The 16466-nt window shown below is 26.5% G+C and overlaps 1 protein-coding gene across 2 annotated transcripts in view; it reads right to left on the bottom strand.

Annotated features, from left to right (window-relative positions):
- LOC142332349 (voltage-gated inwardly rectifying potassium channel KCNH6-like) overlaps positions 1–16466 on the bottom strand; it is a 792659-nt gene that overhangs the window by 145066 nt on the left and 631127 nt on the right. Inside the window, exons 3-4 of one of the 2 annotated variants that reach the window (XM_075378763.1) lie at positions 13113–13306; positions 6002–6022 (exon numbers count right to left, since the gene is read on the bottom strand). In XM_075378763.1, the coding sequence (XP_075234878.1) occupies positions 6002–6022; positions 13113–13306 (215 nt within the window). The remainder of the gene's footprint in view (positions 1–6001; positions 6023–13112; positions 13307–16466) is intronic. The other variant, XM_075378757.1, reaches the window with a different exon arrangement.

Below are 16466 nucleotides of genomic sequence, written 5' to 3'. Positions count from 1 at the left end.
TGGTGGTTGTGTTTCAATTAACCACACATCTCAGGAATGGTTGACTGTACAAGACTACACTTTATTTACACTCATACATATCATCCTCAATCATCCTCTGAAGTAATACCTGAATGGTAATTCCCGGAGACTAAACAGGAAAAATAAAGTTCTGAGGGGAAAACAGGGGTAAAATTATGGTACCAAAAATTTATTAACCCTTAATTTTTTGCTGATTTATATAGAATAAAATAAAAATTTAAACAAGAATAAAAAAGAAGGATTATTTAAAAAATTTAGTGGAGTTTTTTCAAAGTTAATTTAAGTAACTCATATGTATTTTTATGAAAAAATCAGGTAGGGTCACAAAAGCTCTTCTCATCTGAAAAAAGCCACTTGGAAGAAGATCAGTGGTGAGAAATGTGAGTCTGGATAAAAAAAGAAAAGGCAATGCAGAAAAATGGCTTAAGTGACTGCTAACAAGCATGAGCCAAGGTTCTCTAGATTACAAAAATTCATATTTTTTTTACCTAAGTTTTCCAACTATTTTTCTCATATTTTTGTGTTAAAATTTGAAAAGTTTAGTATCAAAATGACATCAGACTATATGTGTCGTAATATTGTAATAAAATAATAAGCAATAACCTCAGTAAAAAATAAAAGAATCTTCAAATCATCAACATACACAAAGTATTTTTTTTAAATTGCCCCATAAGTTACATAGAAAATACTTTCAACAGGATCATCACTTCCTTCAAACAATAAAAAAAAAGATCATCAACATTGGATGTTTGATGAAAATGATACACATACATAAAAAAGACATAAACACATAAAATTGAAAACTTCCTCCTATTGTTGAGAACTTTTATAAAATAAAAATGTTTATTGACTGGCTTTCTAAATTCCTGGAATATGTTCTCTGAAAATATCTTTAGGATTATAACCTGGCCCTTCCTTGGTGGCATTAAAAACTACGGTACTTACGTATTAACGCCACCGCAGCTACAGCTTTATTTAAAAATAAAGTAGTCAATCGGATTTTGGTGGAAAATGGGCCAATATAGACTTTAACAAATTTTATTTTTATTTATTTTATAAATATAATTTAACCAAACTTAACCTACGCTCGCTAACCTTGACTAATTCAGTAATTATTGCAATTATTTATTATTTAAATAACAATAATTACTGAATTTATTAAATAAATACTCAAAAAATTATGGTGTTAATTAGTCAAGGTTAGCGAGCGAAACGAGCGTAGGTTAAGTTTGGTTAAATTATATTTATAAAATAAATAAATATAAATAACCATTTCTTAAAATTAATAAAATAAATACTCAAAATAAATACTCAATTTTAAATAAAGCTATAGCTGCGGTGGCATTAATACGTAAGTACCAAAACTACTTACTTCAGATCAGTGGTATTGCAAGCATTAGCTGATCTGTGGAAAGAACTATATTATAGTTCTAGAAAGACCAAAATATTTAGAAACATATCTCCAGATATTTAAAAAGTAAGTCTGAAATATTCTATAATTTATAATTTTTACTTCATTTTGCAATGTTCATCAACAATTATTTTATTTTACAACCTTGATATCCTTGACGTTAATCTTACTGGATTCTATGTTTACTAAATATTTAAATAACAACTAAAGTAATTAAATTTATATAAAATTATGTCATGTTTAACAATAATGATTTTAACACATTTAATATAAATTTAAGATGATACCCTGGTAAGAGAAAGTTGCATACCTAAGCCATAATTTTGTATACATTGCTTTTAAGAGATGAATAATTTTGATTTGTATACATTTATGGTAAATATATTATCAGAAAATTTTTTTTTATTACTAATGGCATTTGAAAGAAGTGGTTTTATAATTCTGATTGTATCTGTAACAGTACATTAATATAAATGATTTTAAATGATCTATACCTAAAAATTTTCAGTCTTGATTTTAGTCTTTGTTTTTTCTTTTTTTTTTTGAGTAGTTGTCTTTGATACCAAAAACTCATTCTGTTTCCAAAATAAAAATTCTTGCATATACTTTGGTTATTCAACAAAATTTCAGCATTAGTACAAGAGATTCAGAACTTGAAGCAGTTCAAATAATAAAAAATTTAGTTCTGTTCTTGAGACACTTAAAAAATATTACAAATGTTACCATCCTTAATTTCTCAGATATGGTACCGCTGATATATTATATAAATAAAATAACAATTAAAATAATTCACCTTACCAGCATGTTGATATGTTCTCTAGATCGTTCGGCTTACTTAGAAGCCATCATCAGGAGTAAAATTATAATAATAACACCAAAGTCAAAAATTAAAAAAATCATAGTTAAAATTTAAAAAAAAGTCATGACTGTCCAGTCCTACTAGTATACTGATAAGAATATTTAACACAGAATATACCAGTAGGACTGGACAGTCATGACTGTTTTTAAATTTTTTTTTATTTTAATATTTTTTTTTTTTTTTACTTTGATGTATTAATTTTAACTCCTGATGATGGCTTCCAAGTAAGTCAAAAGATCTAGAGAACATATCATCATGCTGGTAAGGTGGATTATAATAATTGTTAATTTAGTTTTCATCCTAATAAGGAAGCAAAAATTTAGATAAACTTTTGGTACATTTGTAGAGAATTTTTGTAATTGATGAAAGAGAAAAAAGTGTCCTTTTATTCAGAGAAAAAAAGAAGTAAGTTTTGATCACTGGCAGTACAGTTCAATCAGTCACCCCAAACATGACCAGCTATTACAGATTTATTACTTAATTTTTTATTCTTTTCTTATTCATTATTGAAAAATAAAAGTAACTGTTTTGATTATCTTTCTGTAAAAATGTGATCAGTACAAGAATACAAATTAAAATGACCTGAATAAATGTCGACAATTAAACAGAATTGAAATTAAATAATAGTTGCACTGGATTATTAGAAAAAAAAAAAGAAGTAAACGTTTTACTTAGTGAGCAGGTATTTTTCTAACTTGAACGTATATCAACCTGCTGATAGGTGATGTGCCCGGCCATCTCTTCTAAAAATTAATATTTTATGAAGCTCTATCATCAGAAACTTCCAAAATTATCTTTCACAAATTTAATTCTATTCTTTTGGTAAATCTGTAACATGGATAAGCATGATAGTTCAAAACAAAATCTGATAGAAGATCCTACAGACAGTCCTGATGACAATAATTATTATTGTTATTAATTACCTTTTGAGAACCTTGTAATGATTGATAAGTGTAGTAATGTGACAGAGATTCAGTGGAACACTTAATGGATAGTTTTAATATTGATAAAGTTTTAGAGTTGTCAACATGAAATTCTCTTTTAAATGAAGCTTCAGAAGAGCAAAATAAAAGACAACTTTGTAAGTGATTTTAGTTCAAAACCCTCTATTAGATAGCCTCTTAAAGAGAGTGTACAGACTTATGATGGAATTCAGTTAATTAAAAATGACATTAAATTTTTTTTTTTTTTTAGTAATGGGTTGCAGTCTACATAGGATACCTAATTATCCTAAACTGTTTCCTGTATTTAATTTAAACATTCAGGGTTGTGTATCTATTACTAAATTGAATGAGTTAGAGTTTTTGATTCAAAATTTAATGTTCTTCTATATTACTTACTTTGATGGAGACTGATTTTAAAATGACAAACAGTGCTTATTGTAGAGTGCATTTTACAGATCAAGTGTACCTTGATCCAGTTAATGACATAATCGATAATAATGTATAAGAAAGCCATTCCAAAGAACTGCTGAATTATTTAATTCTTATTTTGTAAGAACAGAAAATGAATAGACAACCACAGCATCTGCAAATGCTACTGTACTGGTTGCACAGCATGAATATAATTTTACATTTACCCTCTAGCAAAGTAATAAACAAGTAATTAGAACTTGAAAAAGTGACTACATCAAATGAGAACATTTTGACAAAAGGATGGGAAAATCACTAAAAGAAATTAATAGATGAGAACTGATTAGCGCCCCTCTTTCTCGTGTTATAAGTAGTTATAATTTACTAACACACTTTCTGTAAAGTTAGAATATTTTTCATTAATTCTAGTTCAAAAGATGGTAGAACTGTAGAAAGTAAGTATTTTTGGATCAGTAAATTTATCAGTATTTTCAGACATTTGTAATATAATTTTTAAATCAACTAAATGCCTAATTGTTAGAAAAATGGAGATTAAACAAGAATCAAGGTAGTTTTATGCAGTTTTTTTTCAATGATGGTTTGGAAGTTAATAAAAAGTATTTGGAAATAACAAAAGTATGCAACAACTCAGAATTAAATAACTTTATATATACTGTGATCTGACCAAAGCTTTCGAATATACAAGCCATATCTTACTGCTGAAATAAAAGTTATATGATGTTAAAGGAACAGCAGATATTTGACTAGGAAACCTTTTTAAAGTACAAGAAGTACAGAGTAAGAGTAAGACAACTTAATGGAACCTACTCTGACTTCTGATTGGATATGCCATTTTTAATGATGTACCATGTATCATAGACTAACACAGGGTTCAACTATCTCTAGTATTATTCTACATTTAGATTTATTCGAGTACTAATGATCTGATACCAAGTATTTCTGTACATAGTTTGACTTTATTTTCAGATGATATCAGTGCCTCATTTAGGGCAATATTAATAAGCAACTTGCTTCAAAAAATAAAAAAATAGTTATCTATAAGTAATACAAATAGTTCAAAATAAATATACAAGTATCTTATTACAAGCGATTAATTTTGCTGTTGAAATAGCAATACTGAATTTCTGAGTAGATGGTATGGAAGTTATCAAAACTAAAAGTTTCTGGGTATACATCTCAATAACTCTCTAAACCGGAATGAAAACAACAATTACTTGAATTAAAAGACTGGGACCTTCACTTTTTGTCATTAGACTTTTAATTTCAGTTGTTACTACAAGAACTAATTGAATGACAAAGTTTGTTGAATTTCATAAACTTTTATTCAAATTTAAAATATGGATTCAACAAGTCATACATCAAACTTTTATGAAAATACACTGTGAACTGCAAGATTTCTTAAATCTGGTTTAAGCTATTGAATATTCTTTTAATATATAAAATTTTGAATATTCAATAAAACTGTTCATACAACTGTGAAAGTGAAATTTATAATTGGTTACATAAATAATTTATTTAAATATATTGTGATATTTGTACAATTAATTGCTGATGACTAATAATACTTTGATATAACTGTTTGATATAACTTAATAATCATCTCAATATTATTATGTCATTTCATTGTACACAAATTACATTTGTTACTAGTCCTGTAGCAGTTTAATAAAAAAAAGGTTTGTTGAACAATGTATAGTATTTTATTGCTATGAAATAATTCTTTCTTTAATAAATATTGCAAAATAATAGTTTCTGGTATTGTCTATGAATAAGTCAATGTTATCTAAGAAGATACATTGAGAAGAAAATATTATTTAATCGTAGCCATCTCAATAATCATATAATTAAAAAACAAAGAATTGCAAATATACTTAGCAAAATATTGTTTTTTTATTACTATTTCTTTTTTGAGCTACAGTATATTATACACAGCATAATTCTCATGCACATAAATTTTAATATTTTATAACTGAAAGTATTAATTAAATGGTTTAGGGTGAAGATTGAAATAGTCTGAAATTATATTATCAGGAATCAATAAAGTACTACTAAAAAAAACCAGTTTACTCTGCAAATATGACAAAACAAAATTAACAGTTAAGAAAATTGTATTATGCATGATGAAAAATTCTATGTTAACTGAACAGAATGCTCTTAAGCTTACTTAGTATTAATTTAGTGTTTTGTTTGGTACTTGAAAATGAAAAAAAGCAAAAAAAAAAATATTTTAGATAAAGCTGCAGCAAAATATTAGTTTCTGCAGTGAATGTGTCCCACTCAGCATTCAGTGGTCAGCGGTGTATTAGAAAGCAACTAAATTTGATATAGCACACTGACCTCATCGGCATCCAAGCCCAACTGAAATATGTAAGTCAAACCTGAGCTAATTGAATGACATTTATCCATGGCGTTAATGAAGCTACGCTATTTCAACTGACAACACTACATGATCAAGGCAAAACATCTATATGTACATATAACACAACAATAACATTCAATAAATAATAGTATTCATATTTTTTTAACTGATTTATCTACAGTTAGTTGTAAATAACATAGCTCCATCATGCAATGGGTGTACATATTTTTCAACCGACAACAGCCCTCTAACTCTAACATAATGGACAGAAAATTGTAAGAAGTTAATATGGTATTTGTATACAGTGATAATTAGAATATATTACAGTTAAACAAAAACAAAAAAATAACTTAAGTGAATTGAATGATGGCTCAGTAAATTAATGTTTGACATGAAATTAATATAATTACACAACAAACAAAAATATAAATAAGTGTAATGAAAAATACTGGAAAAGCTCTATAGTCTCAGATTTTAAGCCAAAACAGTTATTCACATTGTTTGTTTTATTCCATTTATAAACAGAAGAGATCAATATTTTATAATAAACAAATAAAAATATATTTATAAAATTTACTTGGCATAAAAATTGTAACAAGCAATTTTAGTTGTAAACTGTATTATTCAAGAAAAATTTTCATAAATAAATATGAAATCTTTTTATTACTTCACTGTAGTAGATTTTCTTAATTTACTCACAACAAACAACCTGAATATCCTTTTACAGACATGAGGGTGAAAATTTATTAAATTTAAACAAAATGTTCACTAAACAAAAATAAAATCTTTTATTTATTTTAATGTATCAGATTTTCTTAAATTACTCACAATAAACAACCTCAATATAATTTTACAGGCACGTAGGTGAAAATTTGCTGCTAGAGAGAGGCATTTTGATGAGAATTGTTAGAGTGATTGCAGTTGAGTATCTGAGTATTCCTTTTTACTTATAGGTGGTCACATATACTAAAAAAATTTGCTTTTTCTGCTATTTATATAAACTTATTCAAATACTTCAATACTGCATTTGTGGAATTATAACTGTTGACACATATGAGTATGTCAGTAAAATATCTTTATAAAATAAATTATAGTCACTGATTTTCTTACCATTATTCCTTTATTTTGCCAAATTTAAATATTGCTCACGATTACAATGAAGTATATTAATAAATTTATGATGATGATAGAGTTGTAGTAAGGTAAATAGGTAGGTAAGAATTGCATACAAAAATAATAATAAAATAAATTTAGGCCACAATTATCAAAAAAATGTTAAGTATCAAATGCAATTCTAGAAACCTGACCATCAAAAAAGGTTTAGTTCACTGAAATCATAGTAGTGATGACAATACAGCAAAATTGCCCTGCGTGCCTGTGTGTATAAAAACATTATTGGTAAAAGGATATTTTTTTAATGGAAAAACTGAGCTCAGTGACAATTGCAGCAACAACTATTGAATATTTTTTCACTTACTTTTATATAATTTAAAAGTATGTACAAAACTAAATAATTTACTTAGCAGTGATTTGTTAAATGATTCTCATTACAATAATATTTTAATTAAATAAATATACTATATTAGCAAACATCACTTAGTAAAATTTAGCTACTACATAAGGATTTATTGATTTTCAATAGTGTAAATATTTAAATAAAACTAATGTTTTCCAGTAACGACAAAAAAGATAATTATATTGACAAGAGATCTTAGAGAATAGTATTAATTACTCAATGAGGTGCAATATCTTGTATGTGAATAATAATTTAAATTAATCTAATATTTCAGTCTGTTGAATGTTTTCTACTCATGTACTTGATAACCTCCAGATATAGATTTTTAGTAAATATCTTACCAGCTATAATAAATGCTTTAGCAGATTTTAATATTATAAGTAAAGTGAAAAATAAAAATTACACATGATCTATAGTAATGAAGAGCTACATTGAAATAAGTAATCTTCATAAGCACATCCCAATATTTGTAAGGTACTTACTAATAATGGTCTACAGATATAAAGAATGTAAGTATATGTATTGTTTTAAATGTAATTCAAAATAGTCTGTTCAGCCGAATTGTTGAGAAAATATAGAATTTTGAACTTTATATAAATCAACTTTAATAAAATAAAATATTTAAAACTCAGTTACTATAATAACTTTCTAAACATTTTAGAAAGTAAATTATAAATCATTATATCATTTTATAAAGTGGAATTCTTATTTTGTCATGCTGCTCAACACAGAAATAATATTAATAACACAAAATAATCTGGAATACAAATGAATGCTACCTTAAATAAATTTATTCTCTATCATCTAAATCAGAAACATTACTGAAACAAAAACAAGATACATCCATTAATATATCATTAACTACTCTTCAGCCCAATACACACTAATGAAAGAATAACGTCATAATTAAAATAAAGACCTCATGCATACATAATTACAAAACAACATACCAGTAAAATTTAGGATATACACATTCCACAAACTCTACACTTTTATTCTTTGATATAACCAATCATTATAATAAACCTAAAGAAGAAATAACAAATAAAACAGAAGTAATAAAAACATTCAACCAGAACACAAACAATTATCCTAACTTTAACGAGAGTCATAACATTTCACAGTTAACAAACAACAATATATACTCTACTAAAACAGGCCTAACCTGTGACTAACTGGTGGTAAGTTAAAATATTTTTAAAAGACTCCAAAAATATTACACAAAAAGCAAACAAAAGGTTATCTTGTAACTGTTGTTCTTCTAACATTGAAACACATTACAAGATTATCCCATATCTTTGATTCATCAACAAATTTATCCTAATTCCAATTCACTACAGAACATGAATTCAACATATACTTAATATTACTGACCACACTGTATCCAAAATAGACAATGAACTTAAATTAAAATCCACTGTAACTGAGATATCCACTACATATACAATAACTCCACACAGACCACACATGCTACTTTTCACACATACATTCATGTTTGTATAAATATAATAAATAAATACAAGCATTATATAAAAAAGAATCAACTTCCACAAATTACCTAATTTAAAAAAAGATACATAAACAAAGACAATAACTACATGTAAATTTTACACATAATATATATGTTAAGATCTCAAAACAGTACAAAGTTTACAAATAGATTGTTATTTAAAATTTGATAAAAACCTAGACATTAAATGCACAAATGCGTTTCACATCAAGTACATTATTTAATCATACACTAACCACTTTTAAAAAGAAAATAATAATAATGCCAATGGTAACTCTACAGATGGAGTCATGTGATTTAGCTCTGGAAATATATTTTGAAAGCATAGCCTCTCTGAAATTTTCTTACACAATCTCTTTAAAACATTTAAACAATTTTTAATCATGTTGGGAGGTTATGTTAATTATGAATACTGTTGTATTTTTATTCAATATTTTTTCTGTGTGCTTTAGAGAGCTCGTTTTGAGTCTTGAGGAAATAATCACTCATTTAAATACTTTTGTATTAATACAGTTATATGGCAGCCATTTCTTTTGAGTGGAAAAAGAAAATGGACAATTAAAAAAAAATTGTTGTTAACTCTATCTTGTGATATAATGGTTTTTATTTGTTTCATTTTTAGATAAATTTGCAATTTTATTTCCTTGGGCTTAATAGCTCACACAAACAAGTTGTTGAATTCATTCAAATAAAGTGATAATTATTTTAAATGAAAGGATAAATAAGGATAATTGAATAAATCTATTAGTAGAAAGTTTACAGAACTCTTATCTTACCACTTTGAGAAAGTTAATATGTAATACTGTGTGTGTGTGTGTGTGTATGAATTTAGTTATGCGTGCACATACACACACCCACACACAATGTCAAGACTATTGTTACTGTTGGATTTATGATTTTTTTTCTATAAAATCTTCTATAAACCTTCTAAACTTTCTATAAAATGGTTAGTAAATGTGACTAAATTGCTAAAAAGGGCTTTAAAACATTAATTTTATCTTAGTTTCAAGCTGCATCCCATTTGACCACTGTGAAGATTATACAGCCTAAGAAGTTTTTATACACCAGGGCCATCATGTCTGGCGATTGTGTTGTGAAGGGTAATGGTTGATAGTTTTTTTCTGAAGACCAGATTATATCAACCTTTTTTAGTTTGTGGGGGATTTTCCTGTTATGTATGATAAGATTATGGAGGTAGAAGAATTTTGTTATTTGGGAAGTAGAATTACTAAAGATGGACGAAGCAGGAGCGATATAAAATGCCGAATAGCACAAGCTAAACGAGCCTTCAGTAAGAAATATAATTTGTTTACATCAAAAATTAATTTAAATGTCAGGAAAAGATTTTTGAAAGTGTATGTTTGGAGTGTCGCTGTATATGGAAGTGAAACTTGGACAATCGGAGAATCTGAGAAGAAAAGATTAGAAGCTTTTGAAATGTGGTGCTATAGGAGAATGTTAAAAATCAGATGGGTGGATAAAGTGACAAATGAAGAGGTATTGTGGCAAATAGATGAAGAAAGAAGCATTTGGAAAAATATAGTTAAAAGAAGAGACAGACTTATAGGCCACATACTAAGGCATCCTGGAATAGTAGCTTTAATATTGGAAGGACAGGTAGAAGGGAAAAATTGTGTAGGCAGGCCACGTTTGGAATATGTAAAACAAATTGTTAGGGATGTAGGATGTAGAGGGTATACTGAAATGAAACGACTAGCACTAGATAGGGAATCTTGGAGAGCTGCATCAAACCAGTCAAATGACTGAAGACAAAAAAAAAATTTAATGACATTACTTGTATATATATTTTCATATAGTAGAATAAAAGATGTTACAAAAAATTCTCTGAATACTAAATCTTACTCATAAAATACCAAATGTGAATGAAAATGATTTAAAATACATCAATAACAACAGCAGAAATTAAAAAAATTTGTAACCTATATCATGTAAATAGAGAATTCCGATCTAGTTTTAGGCTACAAGTTGTACCTCTAAAACAAATGAAAAAACTGAATGTAAACATTAACAACTGTTAATGTTTATATAACATTTATATAACAATTATATAACAATTTATATAACAAATATAAATATGTATATATACATTTACTGCTTACATTCACACATGCATACATTCATACACAAACACAGCTTCTTATATCCTAAAATCAGCAACTGCAATTACCTTATTGCTTAAAAGAAGCAATGTTTTATAAAAAAAAAGAATAATACATACACTTCATTCATCAATTTTATTTTTAATTACTAAGAAACAGTATTATACTCATATCTATAACCTTTTAATTAAAAGTAACTTATCTGTGAGGTTAGACAACTTGAGCAGAAACTGTACCTGCAAGTACTACTGTGTACTACAAATTGAGAGAAATAATATTGTTAATAAAAATATTTTAATAAAAAGTTTAAACTTTAATGTGATTTTTATGGTAAAACTATGCACTGCCTTAATTTTTAATTTTATCAGTGACTGATTAAATAAAATGAAGTATGAAAAATGTACAGATAATTTCCCATAATTAATGTATAAATGAATGTAACAAAAAAAAAATAAAAATACTATACACAACTGCAATATAGGAAAAACGTAAATGATAAAACAATAAACAATAAACAATAAATTCTCTAAAAACAATAAACAAGGATTGTCGCAACATAAAATTTTAGATTTCAATCACACAACCAAATTATTGTTAAAAAAGACATTCCCATCATTCCATTTCATACACCTAATAGTAATTTAACAAAAAATGTTGCAGAGAGCAAAGTTTTATGATAAAAATATTTTACTAAGGGTGTACACATTACCAACAGGTGCATTTTGTAACTGTTCTTTTTTTCAAGAAGAGAATATTTGTTTTTCTTATGTAGCAATCAGTTTTATTCTCAAAATTGAATTAAAATTAGTAAATTTTTGTTTTATAACTTCTTACAAAATAAAGAGATGATACTTAACTAACTAATGAACTTTACATTGCTTTCTGAAGTTACTGAATTTTTATCTTATTAATGTAACCGTAAAATGATAGCTTGTACATACTTTTAATAAAAGTTATTTATTTATAAAATTTTTTCTTTTAATAGTAAAAAATCACCTCTATGTATCAACATTTTATTTACTTATGTGATAAAATATACTAGATTTTCTTTGTTGTGGCTTGGCATCTAAGTTCTGTAGCTTGTATAATAGATTTACAAAATTACAAACTAATCTCTTACAAAGTCAACTAGTTTTTATTTTAGAGAATACTTAAATATATGTTTTATACAAAGATGATTTAAACTTTTTCAAAAAATCAAGAACATTGTTTTTAACATGTTTGTGATTTTTAATTAAGTTTTGTAAATTGTAAATATGACATTGTGTTTAACTCAATATCAAAATTAAAAAATACATAGCTGTTTGAAAAGAATCATATTGCTGATGCTCTGAAACCCAATTTTTTAAATAATTTTGATAAAATATGTGCCAACAATCACTGAGTATTTTGTACTAAGAAAAGGCAATTATTTCAGTTATCTTAAGACAAAGTTTAGTTTCATGAAAATCAACGAAGATTTAAACAAAAATGAAAAACAGTTATTTGTACTTAAAAAATAAAGTTTATCTTCATAAAATTAAAACTATATTTTTTAAAATATAAAAAAAATTAATCCTGTTATTCAATATACGTTAAACAACTGGTTTTCATTTTTTTATTTATTATAATTTTTTAATTCCTTGAAGAGTTTGAGTAACTTGTAATGATAAATATATTTACAAAATTACTTTTATGACTTATTTAAATAGTCATGCATATCTCACATTTATGCCATTTGAATTTAAAGCAATTTAAATAAGTGGTATTTTTGAAGGGAAGTGGACAAGTGTACTTTAATAATTATTACAAAGTGTGAAAGATGTATATGCGAGATACACACAAACCAGTCCATGAGAAACTGAAAAATCTATTTAAAATTACTAAGGAACTGAAGTAATAGCTAGTGAACAGTTAAATAGAAGATGATGTTATGGTATTAGTAGTATGTAAAAGGAGGTTACCTCCTCTGTTACCTCGTCAGTGTCAGACCCAAAAATTAAGAGATCAAAAGGTATTGCTGCAACCAAATCAATGAGGAACCAACCTCGAAGATAATGGACTGCAATCTTGCCTGGGTGTGACACAACTTCGTCATTAGCGTTAACATATGTAGTTCGGAAATTGATAAGGATGTCTACGATGAATGTCACATCCACTGCAATCAGAGAAACAGAGAATTTAATTCATTTATTCATAATTCAGAGTAAACTATTACATACATTTTTTTTTATTCTGGACCTTTGCTTTAACAGTTATTTCATACGATGAGTACAAAGTGTACTCATACCGTATATGAACTTGTTAAGCATCAGAAAAATTGATGGTTGTTGATTAAATTTTATTGTAAATTCGTAATTTATAGTATTTGTGGTAAGAGTATTATTTTCAATTAAACAGTTACTGAATAACAAAATTTCTGAATACATGCAGTAAAACATAAATTCATTAATTAAATTTAATATTTTTATGATATATAACATGGTATATTTACACAATTAAAATGTAAACTGTCAGTAAATAGCAATTTTGGTGATAAAAGAATAAAACTTCTCCTTTTTGCCTTTTTAGAAAGTGGGAGAATAGTATTGTTTGGTCAATTAGCACAACCCAACTTTTAATTACTGAGAACTAAATCTTTAAAAATAACTTTTTAATGTCTGTCTAAGACTAAGTACAATCCCCTAAATCTTTAATTTCTGAACTCTAAGAGTAATGGAGACCACGAGAAGATGAATGAATTAGTATTTTGAGTGGTAATTTGCTGACAAGTATACACTAAATTACTTAAGAGCTAGAATTTTTACTAACGTACTATGCCATGTTAATTCTTGGAGTACCAACTAGTTACATTTTGCATCCATTTGAAGAATTTTTTTCATGGTAATAACAAAAACTGTTTTCACATGTATAATCTAACTCTATGTAATATAAATACACAGTATTACAAATTACAGTTACTATTTTTAAATAATCTTAAAAACATTTATTTTGGTCATTTTGGGTACAACAGTATCCATGTTAGTATTTTTTTTTTAAATTTAAATCTTGGTAAATATTATTTGGTTTTAAATAATTGTATTAGTAAAGTTTAAATATTGGTTTAAAATTAAATACATTGGTTTAAAACTATGCAACTACTTTGGTTTTAAAATGTAATCAATCACAAATTTTACACATCTTTTTAAAAAGGTAAATTTTAGGTTTCACCACTGTGAATTCTGCATTTCATACTATCACCAGTTAGTGATTCAATGAATGATATAATTCAGTCTTGTGAAGCACACAGTTTAAAGGTTAGAGTAGTTTACTGTAATAGTACAATATTTTATTTGAAATAACCACACAATGGTAACAGACAATAACATAGAAAAAAAAATTTTCTATTAAAAATATATAAACCATTCTGATAGCAATAACGTAAGTGAAAGTTGTTCTATGTCAGATGATAAATCTGACCAATTTGATGATTAGACTCAAAAAAAAAAAATTATACATATATATAAATATCACACACACACATGGAGGATGTTCCACAAAGAAATGGAGACATTTTCAGGACATGTTCTAATGGTGAAATAATGAAAATAGTTCAGACAAACATAGGTCTGGAAATGCTTTGTTTTCGAGTTACAGTTAGCAAACGATTTCACCCAGATTTCAGCTCTTCTAATAAAAAGAAGTCTTACTCTAATTTTTAGGATCAAAATCAAGAAGTAAAGTTGGTGGTTTCTTATGTAATTTAGGCTGGGAAATAGGATAAAACAGGTCTGAGAACTGTAACTTAAGTAGTTTTTAAGATATTTGATAAACATAAAACATAATATTTGGCGTCAAAAACATTTTTTTTTAGGTTTGTGATACAATAGCTTTATAAAATGACTTATGAATATGGAAGATTTAATAACAAAACTTGTAGAGAATTTAATTCTGAGAAAATTAATGTAAATACAGAAATAAAAAGTAAATAAAAACTTTTAAAAATTGGTATTTTATTGAAGCAAAACAAACGAAAAATAGACAGAAAATTATATTATCCTTTCTGCACCTAATAAGAACTATTCTTAATATAGCAAAACAAAAAATAAATGACTAGAAATAACAAATGACAGCAGAATAACAAAATTCAATTACAGTTACAGTAGTTTAAAATTTCCTCCTTCACAACAAATACAGCACTCTGCTCGATGTAAAATATCTCCAATGGCTTTCTGTGTCATCTCAGGATTGCTTCATATAAATTCAATAGCGTTTCTTATTTAAATGAGTAAGTAACTCTTCTTTAGTATTACCTTTTTGTTGGTATACTATTACATTTTGTTGGACTTCATATTGCCCCAAATGAAGTAATTTAGTGGTTATGTTAGGTGATTGTGATGGCCAATTTATTGGTCCACCACATCAAGTTTAAGAAATTAGCATCCAAGTGATTTCTAGCTACTAAAGAAAAATGTGGTGTTAAACCATCATGCTGGAAAATCATTTACAATCTAGTTTGTAAAAGTACATTCTCCAAAAGAGCCAGCAAATTATTTTTCAAGAAATGGTTTGTATGCATCTCCCATATGGTTTTCATTGAAAAAAAATGTGGCTACTAGTATCAAACATGGCTAACTCCTCCAGTTTTCTAAATTTTTCAGGAGAGCCAAAATATTATTCTTTCTTCTCAGTTGTAGACAATTACTGAAATTATTTTATTTTAAACTCTTGTTTTTGTATCACTAGAGTCTGTTGATGAGCTTACAAGAATCTACTATTCCTAATTATTGAGATATTTAAAAAATAAAGTTACAGATAGTCATGTTTGATATAAATACATGGAGATAGTTGGGTTTGATTACTTTTTGTATTTAAGGCATCACAAATTAAAAAATTATATACCATAATTTACTGCCCAATTGGTGTTATTATTATTATTATAAGTAAGATTTGAAGGGACATAAAAAGTCAATAAATAATAATTGTAATAATAATAAAAGATGTTTTATTTTACAAAATTACAGAAAATATTAATATTACTAAACTAAACTGTGTCTATGTTAAAATCATCTGGTACTGTTCATAAATCGGAACTTCATTAAATTCATATTGTTGTCAATATTAGTAGTTTTTAAGTAAGAATTGTACTGAATGGATAGTTGTGAATAATACAAAAGATTTTCAGTCTTCCCATAGACTTTCATTTGTTTCTCCATAATGTGTTGTTAGAAGTTTTTTGCATCATTAATTTTGACATTTTTAGTATTCTACAAGTTAAATGGAATAATTAGGGATGGATTAACCTTACAAACATTAACATTTTTCTTAAAAATTGATCA

This window comes from Lycorma delicatula, chromosome 1 (genome assembly GCF_047948215.1).
Source record: "Lycorma delicatula isolate Av1 chromosome 1, ASM4794821v1, whole genome shotgun sequence".
NCBI classification, from domain to species: domain Eukaryota; kingdom Metazoa; phylum Arthropoda; class Insecta; order Hemiptera; family Fulgoridae; genus Lycorma; species Lycorma delicatula.
The sequence above is the reverse complement of the archived record's forward strand: the minus strand, read 5'-3'. Positions and strand labels throughout refer to the sequence as shown.